This window comes from Anoplopoma fimbria, chromosome 20, assembly GCF_027596085.1.
Source record: "Anoplopoma fimbria isolate UVic2021 breed Golden Eagle Sablefish chromosome 20, Afim_UVic_2022, whole genome shotgun sequence".
Lineage (NCBI taxonomy): Eukaryota > Metazoa > Chordata > Actinopteri > Perciformes > Anoplopomatidae > Anoplopoma > Anoplopoma fimbria.
Window position 1 is genome coordinate 5,005,900 of NC_072468.1, and position 18,370 is coordinate 5,024,269.

An 18,370-nucleotide genomic window follows, 5' to 3' on the forward strand; every position below is an offset into this window, starting at 1 on the left:
GCTTCTTCAAAGCCTTTTTTCCACTTGGGTTTTCAGACTGAGAGTTTCTATCTCTCTCTGTGACTATCTGGATGGCAGAGCTCTTAGATTAAAACTACTGAGTTGGTGTATGGTGTTCACAGCGTTTCTACCCTTTGGGCATGAACTCTTCTCTGCCTCTCTGCCCCCTCCCTCCTTCTCCCTCCTTCTCTCTCTCTCTCTCTCTCTCTCTCGCTTTATCTCTGTCTTGCTTTATCTCTGCGCTTCATTCTTCTTCCTCTTCCATCCACTCTTTCATCACCCTTTTCTCTTGGTAGTGGTTTCCATGGTGATGCAATTTACTGTCACATAAAGTGTCGAGGGCATTGTGCATGTGCTCATATGTGTTAGTCCCATCAAAATATTCTCACAGAGACCTTAAGAGCATCATGAAAATCCCTTTAATTACCCCACATAGAAACAGAGGAAGTATGACCATCTGTTTAATAGATAATAAGGTAATTATGTATGAAGATTTATAGCTTATCTCATGCACATTGTAAATGTTGGATGCTCTGGATTTGCTATTTGGCAAAACCTAATTGTCCACACTTGTGTAATTTAAACATGACAGACTGCATATGGGGAAAAAGAGTAAGAAAAGGGGGGGATGAGACAAGACAGAAGGGCGAGGGAGAGAATGATGACATCTATAGAATACTGTAATACTAATAAGATCTGAATCCTGCCAGTCAATTGCACCCCCTACTGCTCAAAAATGTATATTGCATCCTCAATGAACCATAGTTGTGCATATTTTAACTGTGTGTGCGGGGGTGTGTGTGTGTGTGTGTGTGTTTCAAGGTGCTGGACTGGATAGAAAACCATGGCGAGGCCTTCCTCAGTAAACACACTGGTGTTGGGAAGTCTCTACACAGAGCCAGGGCTCTGCAGAAGAGACATGAAGACTTTGAGGAGGTTGCACAGGTGAGTTTTAAGTCAAAAGCATTTATGCAAAAGCAAATCTTCATCTATTGAGACACTTTTTCCCCCAGGCATCAAATACACATTTTATGAACAAACATGCATGTCTGAAAGTTGCATTTCATTGTGGAAACTTAATATCAAATGTTAAGTAAAGTCATATTTCAGGAGGACAGAGATGCTTAATAAAATGATCTAGATTTGACGTTGCTGTTTTGTCCTAGACCAATGCAAAACTAACAAGGTTTCAGTACACATTTTAATATACCTAATGTTAACGTTTCAGAACACCTACACCAATGCTGACAAATTGCTAGAGGCAGCAGAGCAGCTGGCCCAGACCGGAGAGTGTGACCCAGAGGAAATTTACCAGGCTGCCCACCAGCTAGAGGATCGCATCCAGGACTTTGTGCGGCGTGTCGAGCAGCGTAAAGTCCTGCTGGACATGTCTGTTGCTTTTCACACTCACGTCAAAGAGGTGTGTACTTTCTCTCCTGTCCTGTCCTCTCCTTTCTTTTCCTCTCCTCTCTTCTCCTCAACCCTAATGAGCCCTATTTACCACATTGATATGACTCCTCTGTTTAGCCCAAAGCTTAAGTTTACGCTACTAATAATTTATGAGGATAGGAGCGGAGGAGGTAGAGGGTTATTCATTTATTGATCACACTGACAGTAAAAAGCTTGTCATATCTTGGTCCACCATGAATAAGTGACTCATAAGTAATTTTTTGCTGTTGCCTGTCACACTCCATGCTAATATGACAAAAAGATGAAAGATTCCCCTTTAATAGTTACCATTTTAGACTAGGTCTGACAATGACATTGGCAATCTAAGTGTCATTTTTGCTTTGTAAATGTTTACACAAGTGACCTTTACAATCAGAGTTGCAGTTTCAGGAAGCTATAACTGTGAGATAAAGACATGATTAACTAAAAAGCCCCTGGAGAGTTAAAACCTTCCCCCACGGATGAACTGTCCTTTGGATATGTTATTTTTATAATAAAGGACATTTTAAAATTTAATTTGCATTAAGATCATTATGATAATAGTGATAATATTTCTAACAATTAATTACAACCATCTATGCTAGGAGTTTTACGCGGACATCATTAAGGGAGTGATAGTCATGTCCACTGAAAGAAATTAATTTATCATATTTCTGTAGTGTAACATATATCGGAAATAACATCCAATTTTCTCTTCTTTCTGTAGTGCAATCTGCCTTCTTCACTGGGATAATGACAATCATGCCTCTAACTTTCCTTATTATTATTTACCTCATTAAGAACACGCTAACTACACAAAGCAGGGGATGTGTACTTGCTTTGTAGCTGGGTTGCTAATTACTACTCCCCTAATTCCTTTCACAGAGTTGAAAGTCAGACACTGCACATCTTTGACTGTCAAAATTAACCTCTCCACACCGACATAACACTCTCGCTGTGCATTTGTTAACACAACATCCTGTTTACACAAACTCATAGAGACAGTCAGAGCCGTGGTGTTATTAATGAAGCTAGTCTTCAATGTCCATATGGACTAATCTCCTTCATCCCATCTGTCAGGCTCACACTGGTGCGAGTCGCTCTGTATGTGTGAGCCTTCTAGTGTGTGTGTGTTGTGTGTGTGTGTGTGTGTGTGTGTGTGTGTGTGTGTGTGTGTGTGTGTGTGTGTGTGTGTGTGTGTGTGTGTGTGTGTGCTTGTCGTCCTGTGTTTGTTGTGTGCACGCGTGAATGTTTCCACTCTCCTTCCCATCACCTCTTCTTGTAGTTCTGTAGAAGCCTTTGGATGCAGTCCAGCATGTTGAAAGGCAACAAACAGTTCACTGTGGAGACAGAGCATGAACTATTGCAGGAGAGGGGATTCATCTGCACTGATATTCATGAAGTGCACGGATGAAATCCCTCCGAAAGGCACATCTCTTATTCATTTCTAATATTGTAAATAAATCTAGTTAGGGACTAGTTAACCAAGATGGCAACATATTTCTGTGACTCACTATAATACAATGTACCTTATATTTTGTATCAAGTGTATACCCTGCTGAAAATGAAACCCATATTGCTTCTTCCACCAAACACTGACAATGCAAGTCTAGTCTAACCCAATCTAACATAAACTGCCACTAGGCTTTAATAATAAAAAGATTTTGTGTTCCCCAAAACAGCCACCCTGTCATTTGTGCATTTGTCTGTCAAACAACAGTATCTATGTTTTTATAGATGTGAGGTATAAAGTAACATGTATGTTACTAGGCGGACGATGGATACAATACCAAAAGTAGACATGTTTTTGAGTAGGCAGTGTGGGTGTTAGACAAAACGTGGGTGCCAGGGTCTCTCTCCTACAGGCTGGATGGTGTGCCATGGCTTTAGTACTCTGAGCCAATTCACCCAGATGGCTAATCTGCTACAAAGGTGACCATTCACAAAAAAACAGCTTTGAGCAGAGCCGGTTGGATTTTATTTCTGTCTTCGATGTTCTGTCAGTCCATTTTGTAGCTTGTGATTCCTACATCTGTGTTTAACTCACAGGGCTCTGTGCCCCACCCCCTTCAGCATGTGTGCTCTGTTCACAACAGGACTGTTTGGTTTGCTTCCCGCTTTTTTCTCTTCTCCTGGAAAGGTATACTACATGATGCTGTTTTTAAACTGGCTTACCTTTCTTTTCAATCACCGTTAGCTGTGGACGTGGTTGGAGGAGCTTCAGAAGGAGCTGCTGGATGATGTGTATGCCGAGTCAGTGGAAGCTGTGCAGGACTTGATCAAGCGTTTCGGCCAGCAGCAGCAGACCACCCTGCAGGCTACTGTCAATGTCATCAAGGAGGGAGAGGACCTCATACAGCAGCTTAGGTGACAAATATGAATACATGCTACACTAATATGTATCTTAATATATAATAAAACAGTAGGATAAGCTACATGCATTACACGTTTTTAACACCATCACTCTGAACTCCAAAATAGTTGATGTAATAACAACATTACAACAACATTCCTGTCCCACTGAAAAAAACTTAGGTCATACCAAAATGAAGGAATGCAAAGCTTGAGGCCTGATTTGGCATTTTGTCTGTGATCATTAGACAATCATGTGGAATTGAGGTGAAGGGGGAAAAAAGTGTTAAGCTAAGGAGAAAGATCAGAGGGATCTTTTTAAACAGACTAAGTAAACCGAGCAAAGGAGAGGGGAAATTATTCAGAAGAACAAAATTCAGTTTTCCTTGAGTCCCTTAGTGATGTATTGACAAAGACTTCTCACATATGACCACAAATACACTGTAACTGTAAACTGAATTTTCTTTCTCAACAGAGACTCGGCCATCTCAAGCAACAAGACTCCCCACAACAGCTCCATGGCCCACATCGAGAGCGTGCTGCAGCAGCTGGATGAAGCCCAGGGTCAGATGGAGGAGCTGTTCCAAGAAAGGAAGATCAAACTGGAGCTTTTCCTCCAGCTCCGCATCTTCGAGAGGGATGCCATTGACGTGAGTAGGCTGGAGATGGAAGTTTGGTGCAATGTTCAAGCAAAAGTGAGAGTGAACCGATGAAGTAGAGCGGTAGAAGATGGGGTTTGAGGGTTGCAGAGGGTTAACAGAACAAGAAAAGGGTGGAGGGCATAGTGGATGAAATGCATTGACTTGCAAGTATGACATCTGATGGGAAAGTTATTTGGAAAAGAGCTTCACTGACGACCATGAAAAACATCAGAGGTGGACCAGAATTTATAAATTTACATACAGGAAGAAGGTGATGGATGAAATGTAGAAATTGAGGTGTAAAGCAGAGCACAGAGGTATTTATGGTTTTATAAGAACTCAAGACAAAGAGTGGAGGTGAAAATGTTGAGAGAAAGGGAATGACAGCTATAAATGTAACAAATTACGCCTTTTTTTGTTTTTTTGGCTTTGTAGTTTTTCTCTTAAATGCCTAAAGATTAGTTACATATGACAAGGGACCCACTGGAAAGACAAAATGACTGTGACTCTGACCGTTACACAGTAAAAGGGAGTTTCTGTCCTGTAGTGAGGATTCTTGCCGGTTCAAGCCTTGGTTGAATTCACAGCAATACTCTCACATGTGCTACATTAAAAAAAGTATTTAGTTCCACTTTACGCGTCTCATCCACTGACTCATTCCAATTTTGTTTCCCCCTCCCCAGCCAGCATTGGCTGCATTGTATCTGCTAATTCCTTAACGTCCCACTGTGAGAGTGAATGCGTTTCTCAGCTGGCGCTCAGATATCACTGCTGCTCCTTTAAGACATATTTTTATATGTTACTCGTGATGTTTAGCATGGCTGTCAAATCAGATTTGTTGAACCAAACTATGTTGACGGATAAATTACACTCAGTCACTTTTGAGCTTTGGCAAATTTTTCACATTTCACTTCTATTTTTTTTTACACTTTTTGTCATGACTAAGTGTAAGTAAAAAGAAGGTTTGTGGAAAGTAAATATCTGCGTATGAAATAGTTCTTGATAACAATCACATCACCAGTGTGATCTAAGAACAGTATTTTAGCCACACTAGGGGGCATGGCTCTTGGGATGAAAGTGTCAGTGTGTTACCATATCTTGTCAAAATTCTCAATATGCTTGATGGTAAATCATTTTGTACAATTCTAAGTTACCAAATGATTAATTCTAATGAGTTAATTGATCCGAGGATTTTTTTCACTAGTGCCATCTTAACATTCACATTTGTGGTTTTGAGTGAAATTTCTCAACGGCTATTGCATGAATTGCTATCAAACTTGTTACAGACATTCATGTTCCCCTCAGGATAAATTTTAATCACTTTGATGATACCCCGACTTTTCCCCTAGTGCCAAAAAGATGGACTTGGACTTTACTAGATGTGTCAACATTTAGCAAAAAGCTTTAATGTGGTTTTACTGCTTAAGCACAGCCCCACAGAGCCGTTTGCATGGTTCTAGACTCACCTTTTACATGAAATGGACTTGAATACACAAAATGCATGTCAGAATTTTCAGTTAAATATTGTAATTGCTGCCAAACCTGATTTTACGGAGGTTATTTAACCCAGGCACCTTTTGTTTGTGTTAATGATCTGATGATTATGTCATAATTATTGTAGTTCTATTAATACCCAGAACATTTGCTTCACCCTACATGCTATTGTCAGTTGTACTTTCCAAAATCCATCAGCTGCACATTTTGCGTGGTGTGGAAATATATGGTGTTTTAATACATGGCTGCTCATGAATTTATTCTCCTCCACTGTGTGCTGATGGAAGTTTCTGGGGTTGGTTTCAAGTCTTTTTGTCTGTATTGTAAAGTCCAAAAGAACAGATAAGTCTGGCATTAGCTCTGCATGTCAAGTCAGGGAATGGTGGTTAATCTGCTAATCTCTCATGTTGAACATTGAAGTACGCCCACACACAGACACACACACATAGACAGAGGATTAATATGACATAGTGCTCGAGCATGAAGATGGGCGGAGGAAGCATTTGGCCCCTCCCTGCCCACACACACATGCACAGTGCCACTCCCTCCTGGCTTGAATGGGGGGGTTCGAGGTGAGGCCATGGGTTTAAGTGATACAAACACTTGTCTCACAATACTTTCTTCTCTGACGGTAAACTCTGTGTCAGTGCACTCCACAGAGGGAGAAAAAAACAACGTGGTCAGTAGAAGACTTGTCTACATTATTTAGTTTCCTCAGTGTTGGTAGCTGATGGAGATGGTCTTTTTGCACAGAGAGGGCATTTTACTCAACTGCAACAGGAGAGGGAAGGAAAGTGCAAATCACTGCTTGGTAAGTTTATTCTTTGTTGCCAGATTTGTAAAATTTCAATAGTAGTTAGAAAGGGTATTATGTTATTCTGCTTGGTAATATTACTCTGTGTGCTCATCAAGAAAGTCATGTTTCCATACAGAGGAGATTTTATAGCAGGAAAAGTTTGTGTGAGTCCAAATTCCTGGAGTACTATCAGAAGTGAAGCACTGTTTTCTACATGAACAGAAAATAGTGCTCTTAATAAAAAAAACATTAGTGGCATTAGTGGTTTCATTCATTTTGTCTTTGAGGAAAGTTCTAAGCCCACTGTTGTTGCACCCACTGGGGCTTTCTCCATGTTTTTAAGCACAAGATAGCAAGATAGCAGTGGGTGAATTGATGCGGACAGCTGCCAAAGCACCTCATTTTCATTTTTGCGCACAGATCAAATTTTACCACTGTTATGAGCTACTGCATGACATATTCCTATTACTTACATGTAACTCTAAGAGAGTCCAGCTCTCATGGCATGGTTACTTTACACGTTTAAAATTGACACATTTTTTACATTAGTTTATAAGGTTATTGAACAGCTGAATGTAGGATGACACAAAGTTCTAAACATGACACCAAAGTAGCTGAGAGCATGAATGTTGAAATCTGATCAGTTTTGTCTTTCTTGAATCATGTTATGACCAAATACTGTAAATGTTAATCTGACTTTAGTATATGATTCCACACCACACCAGGTCCCATATAAAACACATTGGGGCAGTTTATTAGAACAGGAACAGGACGCCAGGAAAATAATTACCTATTAATGATTAATTAGGTTCAGTATAATCATCTTCTCCATATGTCCTTAAGGCCAATATAGTCATGCCATACTTTTTACGGGAATGATGCTCTCAATCTCAAATGTTGCTTTTGATAAACCTTCACACTTCCTAAAGATGTGACACAGTAAATACCTTCCAGGAATGGGTGTTCTCAACAGCACACAGCAGTGACAGCTGTTATTACATCAATTAGCAAATCAGAAAAAGGGATTATTACATTTACATGACAACTATAATAAAATAAACTTGCACAAAAGGGGAAATTGTTATGAAAACCTGTTTCTAGTAACAGACTTTCTCTCTTCAGGTACAGTTTGTTGACCATTTAAGGTAACTTTATGTGCCCTAGAGCAAAAGGGTGTGTAAATTCTAAAAGTGTAGACTAGACCTCCTGAGTTTAAAAAAAAAAAAAAAAAAAAGAGAGAAAAAAACAACAACATTGACAGACAGATCTGGATGGTGCCAGGATCAAGGTGCCCCTGGTATCATGATTCAGTCTGCGTGGGTAGTCAGAGACAAGCACTGACATCTCAGTACATCTGCTTTACCAGCCATGCATCATCAGTGTAATATGTTATCTTTTATTATGGCAGTCAGCGCAAGGTGATTAAACTGTCTGACTGGGTATTCAAAAATGATCTTAATCTTAAAATTATGTGTATAATGAAATTGCTTTTGCTGTGCTTTACAGTCCTTCGAATGTTTGCGCTGGTGAATCATTTTTGTAATACATCGTGTTGTCTTAGCGAATATTTGCGCCATGAAACCTCCTCGGTTCAAGGGCAGTCAGTGACCTTTGTCACACATTATTTCGTATAGTCTTTCTAACTTCATTTTTCCTTTTGACCTTCAAATGAAGACAAAAAGGCCTGCTAAATTATTTTTAACTATAAATGTGTTTCTGTAATTATGTTGAATGTCTCGTGAATTAGTCATTTTTTTCTCCTATTTTATCTGAGTTAACCCTTCTTCCTATCTCACTCTCTTTCCACATCCCCTTTCCGCTCTCAGATCATCTCAGACCTGGAGTCATGGAACGAGGAACTGTCCCAGCAGATGAGTGACTTTGACACAGAGGACCTGACGTTGGCTGAGCAAAGGCTACAGCATCATGCAGACAAGGCGCTCACTATGAACAACCTCACCTTTGACGTCATCCACCAGGGACAAGAGTTGCTGCAGTATGTCACAGAGGTCCAGGCGTCTGGTGAGTGAGAGAAGAGAAACAGTAAACAGCATTAAAGTACGTATTAAGTAAGCACAGACAGATGGCCAAAAGGTCTAAGGTAAGAAAGTAAGAGAGTACAAATCTCATTTACATAATGTCAAAAATCAGCCTCTGCAGTCAGCCAGCTACACTGCTACCGCTAACTACAGGGCTGTTTTAGTGGTAGGAAAGCGTTCTCTGTAGCTTTCCTCAGGACGATTATTATTTACTAGGGCCAGCCTTGCAGCTTGCATCACTACTGACACACAATGCAGGACTAAAATGGGAGTACAGATGAGGATGCTAAATTTGTCATAAAAGATTTGTGCTGAAACGGTGTTGTTTAGTCAGCTTTCACAAGATCAGCATTTAACAGTCTCTGGGGCTTTATGTTATTAAAATGTAAGCTTATACCATCTATTTTAAAATGCTGCTGTTGCTATTCTAACGATGCAGGTAACAGAGTACATAAATGAACATAATACACAATACATATTTTATACTTCTTACTGTAATTCCGCAGAGTATGTGGATTCAGCATGTTGCAGAGATGTGTGCAAAACTGCTAAATACCTCTATTAAATACCCATTTACTCTCGTCAGTAACTGTACAGTAAGTGATTATTGACTGGGTAACTAGCAAGAAAAAATGTGAACACAAATAAAAAGGCATCATAAAAGGTAGATTGTTATTGGTAATATAATAAAATATCTTCTGTGTGCAGGTGTGGAGCTGCTATGCGACAGAGATGTGGACATGGCCACACGGGTCCAGGACCTGCTGGAGTTTCTCCACGAGAAGCAGCAGGAGTTGGACCTGGCAGCAGAGCAGCACAGGAGACATCTGGAGCAGTGTGTCCAATTAAGGCATCTGCAGGCTGAAGTCAAACAGGTATGTACTTGAAGAAGAAAATGACAAGAGAGTTTAACAAGGATAAACAATGACACAATCTGAAAGCAGTGATCGGAAAGGTTGCTGGAGGTAGGATTTTGTAGCCAAGAAAACAAGCTACATAAGAGGCTTTTTGAAAAACAAATTTTGTATATGACGTTGAGATATTGGAAGTGGAAATAGAGCTCATACATGTGCTTGTATACGAATGCTCACATGTGCTTTATTTAAGAAACAAACACACCTAGGGCTATCTGTAATGCTGAGGTCAAACTGACATGTTCAAACCCAGTCCGACAATTTATTGCTACAGCGTACCATGATGTTACAGCAGAGTGTGTTGAAGTGCTAAAAGGCTACACTTTGTTCTGTCGGTACATGACCATGGGTAGATGACTCATCCTGTGTCAACAATCTCTCTCTCTCCCCCCCTCTTTCTTTCTCCTTCTCTCTCGCTGTATTTCTATCCGTGTGTGTGTATCATTTCACTTTGGGGAATAGTGTGAGAGATCATGTTCGGTTGGATGCCCAGCCAAGTTTTAAAAAAAGAAGAGGGAAATTAATGGAAATTTCAGGGCAAAAGATGATAAATGGTCAACAAGTTTCTTTTTTTGGGGTAGATCTTTTCCCAAAATTCAATCAGGAGCTGAACGCAATCAAAGCAAGAAAATTGTGAGTTTGAAATGCAGCCTTCTGATGTTTCAAAGCAAAACAAACACAAACTAACAGCTAATTTTCACAACTGTTATCTGTATCATAGTGGTGCAGCTGAATAACAATAGGCTTTATGTTTCCACTCGGACTAGAATAAATAAAAGATTGAACAAAAGTGGTGGCAGACATGAAATTGAGACTAAAATAACAAAAATGACACTCAGAAAGAGCTGCAGCAAAACATTTCAGAAGATTTACTGCCATTGTGTTGAATGAATAGATCCGACAGTAAAATTATGGAGTAATGTTGGAAGATGACAGTATTATTTTTACTGATCTACCCACAGAGAGGCGGTACTATATATGCAACAACGGACTGTTACAGAAACCTATGCATGTCTGTGCAGCTAATAATAATATTTATAAATCAGAATTGTCTTTACTGGTGGCCTCTGGTTCTTAAGATGGTAAATACATATAAACTACTTAGAGCACACATCATAAACTAATGTACATCTAAGTTTTTGTTACAGATTTGTCAGATTCCAGTGTAAAACATGTATCAACTGCTACTGCTTACATTCCCTTACAAAGCCTGGCTTATATACCCCCTGCACCAAATGCTGTGAAATTTCTGCAACCCTGTCAGACTAAAGTTGGACACAACCGTAATCCGGTTATTGTAGCCTATGCATTCCTGCTGCTGTTTTATTTATACATATTGTAGCCTTTCAATCCTGGCGAGTTTAAGAATAGAAATTATGGATAGAGCAAAAATGAAAGCACTCAAGTAAAGTTAAGAGGCATCAGTTGTAGTGGTATGACGAAATATTGGCATATATGTTGTAAATCTAAAGGTATGCCATACCATTCTAATGAATCATATATGGACTCATCACTTCTGAAATCCTAGTAATTATAGAGTGTATATTCCACTCCTCTGATATTCAGGAGCTAACGTACCTGTCCTGCCTCAGGGCATTGCATGTGCAATGGAAACATGGGCTCTGTTTAAAGTTTCTGGAAAAAAGGAAAGTCAGAGTTGTGTTCCATCATCACTTTTATAGCCAAGCTTCAGCTGCAGTTCTGCCCATCACCCACGCAGCAGGTGCTGAGTCAGAGAGAGAGGGGTGTCTGTGACAGACTGTGTTTAAATGCCCTTTGGCTCGAACCCGGCCAACAAAACTATAAGCAATCTAGGAGAGAGCAAGGAAAGGTGTGTGTAAGCAAAAAAGATAGAAGAAAAATGAATAAGTAGTAGGTGTTATATGTACTGTAGATAGGGAAATGTGTGCAAGGTAAATTTGAAAATAGTCAGGATTGAAACTGGAACTGGAGGAGTGTAGATGCAAGAGAATGAGAAGGTTCCTAGTTTTGGGAAGCAATGAAAAATATATATGTATGAGAAGAGAGATAAAAATTGAAACATGGGAGGAGAATATTGTAGAGCTGATGGGAAAAGGGGAAAATGAAAAAAAGGACAGAGAAGATTGAAATTTTTCCAAGTAATTGGACAATTTTTGAGCTTGATTGACGATGTCAACAAATAATTCAAGCCTGTGAAAGTGAACAAATGATAAAATAATGAAATGCGAGTAATTTCAAAACTATTTGTGTATCTGTGTGTTTCTTAGGTTCTGGGTTGGATCCGTAATGGTGAGTCAATGCTGAACGCTGGTCTCATCACAGCCAGTTCGTTACAAGAAGCCGAACAGTTGCAGAAGGAACACGAACAATTCCAACATGCAATAGAGGTAAAATAAAATTAAATGTATTAAAAATGTTCCTCTTCTTGCTCTCTTTTATTTTATTTTAAGAATCTAGATTGATCTCTGCCTGCTCCTTTCTTCGCCTCCCTTTTACCCCATCTTTTACTTCATCTCCTCTCCACCATTGGCCTTCGTCCTTTAACCTTTTGCCTTTTTCAGAAACACATCTCAGGTTCATTTGTGTCTCCACCGCCTCCCTTTTTCTTTTTTTTCACGCATGAAATAAAATTGTAAATGACTAATATCTAGACCTCTTTCTGCTTACCTTTCGTCTTCATTTCCTTTCCCTCTTTACTACTGATTATGCAGGGAGTATTTCCTTTGAACTCGGTGGAGCCTGGCTCCTTTAATGCAGGCCTGTACCTGACCTACTTCTACAGAGCTCCCATACACACACAAAGATGCATGCTCAGAAGAATGCTGTGTTTTTGATTATTGCTTATGTGCGACTTGAATATTAACACACATGCCATAACTGTAGTCCCTGAAACCGCAGTGGGTCCCACGTGGTAAGAAAAGAACAACTGATTTGGGAATGTCCTCCTTGACAGTACTCGGCGGGAGCTGCAGACATTACCATTCTTCCCTTATCTCTTTCTGTTTTCGTTTCCTCTAGTGCTCTGAAACCATCAAGGAGCAAAATCCTTATTCTCAGGTTACCTGCATGACACAAAAACACCAGATACTGTCCTTTTTCCACCTCCCTATCTCATTTCCTCTCCAGAATGCCTGCTCCAGGACTATCTTTATGACACAGCTATAATCAGACGCTATCCCCTGTTGCTCCCCAGTCCTCTACTCTCCTACAAACTGCCCTGCAGGGTCCAACAGGGAGACGTGGCTGTATTTTCAAAGGGATCATTGTGATATAGAAATCCATATAACTTTTGAATTTCATTGTTTTTTTGTTTTGTTTTTTATCTCACCCTTATCCCCCATGAAGAAAACCCATCAGAGTGCGCTGCAGGTACAGCAGAAGGCTGAGGCCTTACTCCAGGCAAACCACTACGACATGGATATGATCAGAGACTGTGCTGAAAAGGTACTGCTCACTTACAATTGTATACATCCCTAAAATAAAACATGACCAATGCAAGTGCTAAATGGATTTGTTTTCTTTGATTTAAAGGTGGCAGACCATTGGCAGCAGCTGATGCTGAAGATGGAGGACCGACTAAAGCTGGTTAATGCTTCTGTGGCCTTCTACAAGACCTCTGAACAGGTATTTGTGTATCTGATCATTTTAAGCAGGAGAGAGTTTGAACCAAATCGAGAAAAAAAGGATTATGGGAAATACACCCTCCTTTGTGAACATCAATAGACCTGGAAAGTTTATGATAAGTTAAAAAAATGCTCTCAAGGATGTGCAGTTTCACTTGTTGCAGTGTCAAGTCTGGAGCAGCAGAATGTTGATGTTGTTTTGTACACTGATTTTAAGTACTTTATCATCTATGCCTCAGGTCTGCAGTGTGTTAGAAAGCCTGGAGCAGGAGTACAAGAGAGAAGAGGACTGGTGTGGTGGTGCTGATAAATTGGGCCCAAACAGTGAGTCAGACCACGTCACCCCCATGATCAGCAAACATCTGGAACAGAAAGAGGCCTTCCTCAAGGTGATAAAGAAGAATTTATTTTACATTGTAATTAAGAAAAGGCACGTTCCAGTATTTTATTAGTCAGGTGGTTATTATTATTGACCCTAAGTGACATCTGTTTTCATTCTGCACACTTACAGGCCTGTACGTTAGCCAGGCGTAATGCTGATGTCTTCTTGAAGTACCTGCACAGAAACAGTGTCAACATTCCTGGCATGTTGTCCCATGTCAAAGCTCCAGAGACTCAGGTTAAGAGTAAGTAGATGGGTCAATAATCATCTTTTCTCCATCCCAATCATTACAAAGTTATTAGCTTATTTAACTTTTTTATTCAGAGTTTCTTCATGTATTCACAAAATAACAAATTCAGGTGTTACATTTTTTAACTGTATAATGCTGATGCACTGTAATAAACCCTGGATGAATTCAATTTTGTGCTTGTTTTGTATCATCAGATATCTTGAATGAGTTACTGCAGAGAGAGAACAGAGTGCTCCACTTCTGGACAATGAGGAAGCGGAGGCTGGACCAGTGCCAGCAATATGTAGTGTTTGAACGCAGCGCCAAACAGGTTTGTCCTCCTGATTGCATGTGTACTGTATTGCATATTTGTCTGCATTTGCAAAAGGAACAAATTGGAAATTAGGCTGAGCAGATCGGTAGATTGTGTCATTCAATTTATTACAGAACAGAGTAAGTAGGAATAAGCCTTCTCCCTGTTAGATGATTGACATCTGTTTGTTTTGGAACTTAGTCAGCAATTGACTGGGTTCAGTTAGCATACAGCTGCAACTTTCATCTTGATTCTTTTGTTTTAAATTAGTCTGTTTTCTTAGAAATGATACATTTCAGATTTACTTTAAATGATGTAAGCTCGCAGACATTTACAACACTGACAGACCCAAAGACAGCTATCATTATGTGTCCCAGAAAATACAAACACTATGTTTATTACAGAGCCTTGCCAAACACTAATTTTTACCCCTCAGGCAGTACTGAACATTTCAACCACTGGTATTTTTATTGTGAAGATTTGAAGAATAGAGATCCAAGCTATGATTATAGGTCACGATACAAGAACACTCACTATTTCTCAGGAAAACAAGTCTTAGATCAGCTGAACATAAAAGGACCTATGAGATGGGGAGAGTTTGGATTTTATTGTTTTCAGTTGTAGCCAACATCTCTTCTCACTCCACAGACTGAGCTGACATTTGGAGTGTTTTAATAAAACATAATTTTGACTGCTGGAAACTCTTTATTTTCAAGAAGCTCAAGCAAGGCAGAATCTGTGGTATCTCTGCCCTTCTGTACTAAGCCTAAGGCTGTTTAAATATAGACGCTTTGCTCCATCTTGTGGTGTTTGGATAGCACAGCGCAGGCACACAGCAATGCACTTAGCCAATAAAATCAGATGACATCATAGATGTTTCTAGGACATGGCTATTCTAGGGCGATCCAGGTTTTATCCCCAGGGCCCAAATGCATTCTGGTCTCACAGTTTGACTCGACCAGCTCTGCTACTGCTGGTCAGTGCCTGCAGGCCCAGTTATAGAGTACATGATAAAGAAAATAAATGATGTAGGACCTTTGAAAACTGAATTCCAGAAATGTATGATTAAGGCATTTTTATAGGTGGTAACATATTGTGAAAGATCTAAATCCTATATAATATTGTTTAGTCTAAAATTCACATTTTCTAATCCTGAATTACCATGAATGTGATCAGGGGACATCATAAAGGTAAACTGTACAGTGGAAAACACTATACATATCAGACCCTGATTAGTTCAAATTGAACCCACTAAGTAAGAGAGGATGAAGGGAATGATGGTGAGTTTAAGCATACAAACTACCACTTGACGTTAAATTTATTTGTACCAGGTCTTCAGCTTTGGATAGTTAATAGATACTGTGTTAAATTGTGTAACTAAAATCCCTGCTGTGTAAATGTACTCACTCTGATTGGTTGTGTCCCTCAGGCCCTGGAGTGGATCCATGACACTGGGGAGTTTTACCTGTCCACACACACATCAACCGGCTCCAGCATCCACCACACACAGGAGCTGCTAAAAGAGCACGAAGACTTCCAGATTACAGCAAAGGTATGTGTGTGTGTTTGTGTTTATTTGGTGAATGTATTACTGTGTTAAAGAAAGTGTGAAAGATATAAATTCTACGTGTGTATTTGTGTGCCCTTTGCTCTGCTCGTTGTGTTTGTTTTCACAGTCCTGCGCTCTTCTATGAGGCCCATTCCCAGGGCAATGTATTGTCCTGATCCCTCGTAGCTGTGTCACTGTTATTGTGTTAGAGAACAAGCTATTGTGTCCATCAAGCAACACACTGATTCCTAACTCTCTCTCTCTCTCTCTCTCTCTTATCTACCTTTCCTCCACCGGCACTGGCTCTCTGCGGCCACCTCTCTTTTCTCTCTATCCCCTCCCTAAATGTCTCTCTATTGACAGCAAACCAAAGAGCGGGTAAAGCTGTTGATCCAGCTGGCGGATGGGTTTTGTGACAAGGGCCACGCCCATGCCCTGGAGATAAAGAAATGGGTGTCCTCAGTGGACAAGCGCTACAGGGACTTCTCTCTCCGCATGGACAAATACCGAACCTGCCTGGAAACAGCCCTTGGCATTTCTTCTGACTCCAACAAGGCTGTGAGTACACATCATTGATAAAAATTGACGAAGAATACAGATATCAACTCTATTCTTCTTAATGTGTTTTGGCAAACACTATTTGTATGCTTTATCCTAAAACCTTGATTTGATGCTCTATCATGAAAGACCATAGAGCCATAAATCCGTCGATGGAGTCCCTGTCTGGCACAGGTTATAGTAATAGGATATAACCTTGGCCTGTAGCCTTTTGTAGTATGAGATTAAATCAAAATCATGTTTTAGGTGATTAATTTAATCATACAAAATATCCCTGGCTTTAATTTGTATTGTAGTTTCAAGAGTAGGCGCTTGCACCAGGTGTTCAAATGTAGATAGATATTGAAGACTGTCAAATTTAACCTTCTAACACTCATGTCACTTTTGAAACTCCATCTCCCAGCAGTTCATTTTAATGAACTGGTGCTAAGAGAAAGCCAATATGTCACACATCAGTGTGTTGACTCGTTGAATGAACACAATGCTTGTTATGTGGAACATAAAAGCCACTGTCTCCTTTTCAGAGCAAAGAGCTCCAGCTGGACATCATTCCAGCCAGTGCCCCAGGGTCAGAGGTCAAGTTGAGGGATGCTGCCCATGAGCTCAATGAAGAGAAGAGGAAGTCAGCAAGACGGAAAGAGTAAGTGCAAGTGCAAGACATTTCCCTGGCACACTCTCTCCTGATCGCCACCTGATGTTCAGCATCACAGGTTTCCTACGCAGGCCTGGAAAGAATGCCTGGATGAATAATTCAGTAATTCCTTGCAAACATATGAAAACATATTTTTTTTTTTTGCGTCTGATGGAATTAAAGTGTCTGATGGAATTAAATGTCAAATTACCCAGAGGACATGAACACATCATTGCAAACACTGAAATCTTTGCATTCAATCAAGTGTGTAAACAAATGGAGATGGAATTGATGGTGCGTGTGAGAGGAGGTAGAGCAGTAATGAGCCTCATAAACATTTGTCACAAAATGTTTTCGTGTTCCTGATGCTGTATAGAATATATTTGGGAATTTTAAATTGATTATGAGGAAAATCCATAAAGGACAGAGACTACAAACAGCCTGTTAATTACAGTACATATGTTCACAAGCTATACATGAGCCATAAGGGAGTTATAATGCATCCACATACAGCAACAATGCTGCAGATCCAAAGCAGTTACCAAGAATGTAGAAACAGTAAAACAGACTGAAATTATTTTTAGTTTTTTTTGTACATACAAATCTTCACCACAGGTTGTTTTTAGTTATATTTGGTTAACTTAAGTTCAGCGTCTGAATTTATTTCATCAGTGCCTCCTCTCCCAATGTACATGTCTTTTCAGATTTATAATGGCAGAGCTGATTCAAACAGAGAAAACCTACGTCAGAGACCTACGGGAGTGTATGGATGTAAGTATAAGTAATAAATTGACTGTTGTCAAATTGAGTCATTTTTATTGCCTCAGCTGTGATTTTTTTAAATGTTGTAGCTGTTAGGTTAGTTGCTTATAATGCATTAACACATCCTTTAAAATTGGTTCGTTTTACTATTCCAATTATTTATACTTTATACTTGTCAACTGTAACTATTATTTGATTTTATTATTTTTATTATTTTGGTTTTAATAAACATGGCTTATTAATTCTCACTGGTTGGTAACTGATCTCAATAATCTGAATATTTATGCCTACTTCTTAATGTTTTTAATTCACATGTATTATTTATGTGTCCGTTTTAAACTGGGTTTCCTTATGTCTTATGTTTTATCTTCACACTATCAATACGGTGTTTATGGCTGCTACTTCCATGGTTGGTCACGCGTTGTGCAGCACATTGTGCTTCCAGCTTGAATTAAAGTTCCCTTATATAAATAGGTTTGCCTAGCTTTGCTTTAGATGTTTCAGTTGGTAACTCACAAAATAAGAAAATATTTAATTGAAATATATAAAATGACGATCAGATACTCCTAAATCAAATGAGTTGTTACAGTGAGATTTCTAGGAATTTGATTAATTCTGATCTTTTGTGTGTGTGTGTGTGTGTGTGTGTGTGTGGTGTGTGTGTGTGTGTGTGTGTG

At 39.6% G+C, this 18,370-nt stretch overlaps 1 protein-coding gene across 1 annotated transcript in view; it reads left to right on the top strand.

Annotated features, from left to right (window-relative positions):
- The window catches only part of triob (trio Rho guanine nucleotide exchange factor b), an 84,531-nt gene that overhangs the window by 37,114 nt on the left and 29,047 nt on the right, over nucleotides 1–18,370 (top strand). The window contains exons 11-26 of the mRNA XM_054621240.1: nucleotides 823–945; nucleotides 1,229–1,420; nucleotides 3,626–3,795; nucleotides 4,256–4,430; nucleotides 8,538–8,733; nucleotides 9,459–9,625; nucleotides 11,914–12,033; nucleotides 12,992–13,090; nucleotides 13,178–13,270; nucleotides 13,509–13,658; nucleotides 13,781–13,895; nucleotides 14,096–14,211; nucleotides 15,623–15,745; nucleotides 16,106–16,300; nucleotides 16,825–16,940; nucleotides 17,636–17,702. Of these exons, the coding sequence (XP_054477215.1) occupies nucleotides 823–945; nucleotides 1,229–1,420; nucleotides 3,626–3,795; nucleotides 4,256–4,430; nucleotides 8,538–8,733; nucleotides 9,459–9,625; nucleotides 11,914–12,033; nucleotides 12,992–13,090; nucleotides 13,178–13,270; nucleotides 13,509–13,658; nucleotides 13,781–13,895; nucleotides 14,096–14,211; nucleotides 15,623–15,745; nucleotides 16,106–16,300; nucleotides 16,825–16,940; nucleotides 17,636–17,702 (2,217 nt within the window). The remainder of the gene's footprint in view (nucleotides 1–822; nucleotides 946–1,228; nucleotides 1,421–3,625; nucleotides 3,796–4,255; nucleotides 4,431–8,537; nucleotides 8,734–9,458; nucleotides 9,626–11,913; nucleotides 12,034–12,991; nucleotides 13,091–13,177; nucleotides 13,271–13,508; nucleotides 13,659–13,780; nucleotides 13,896–14,095; nucleotides 14,212–15,622; nucleotides 15,746–16,105; nucleotides 16,301–16,824; nucleotides 16,941–17,635; nucleotides 17,703–18,370) is intronic.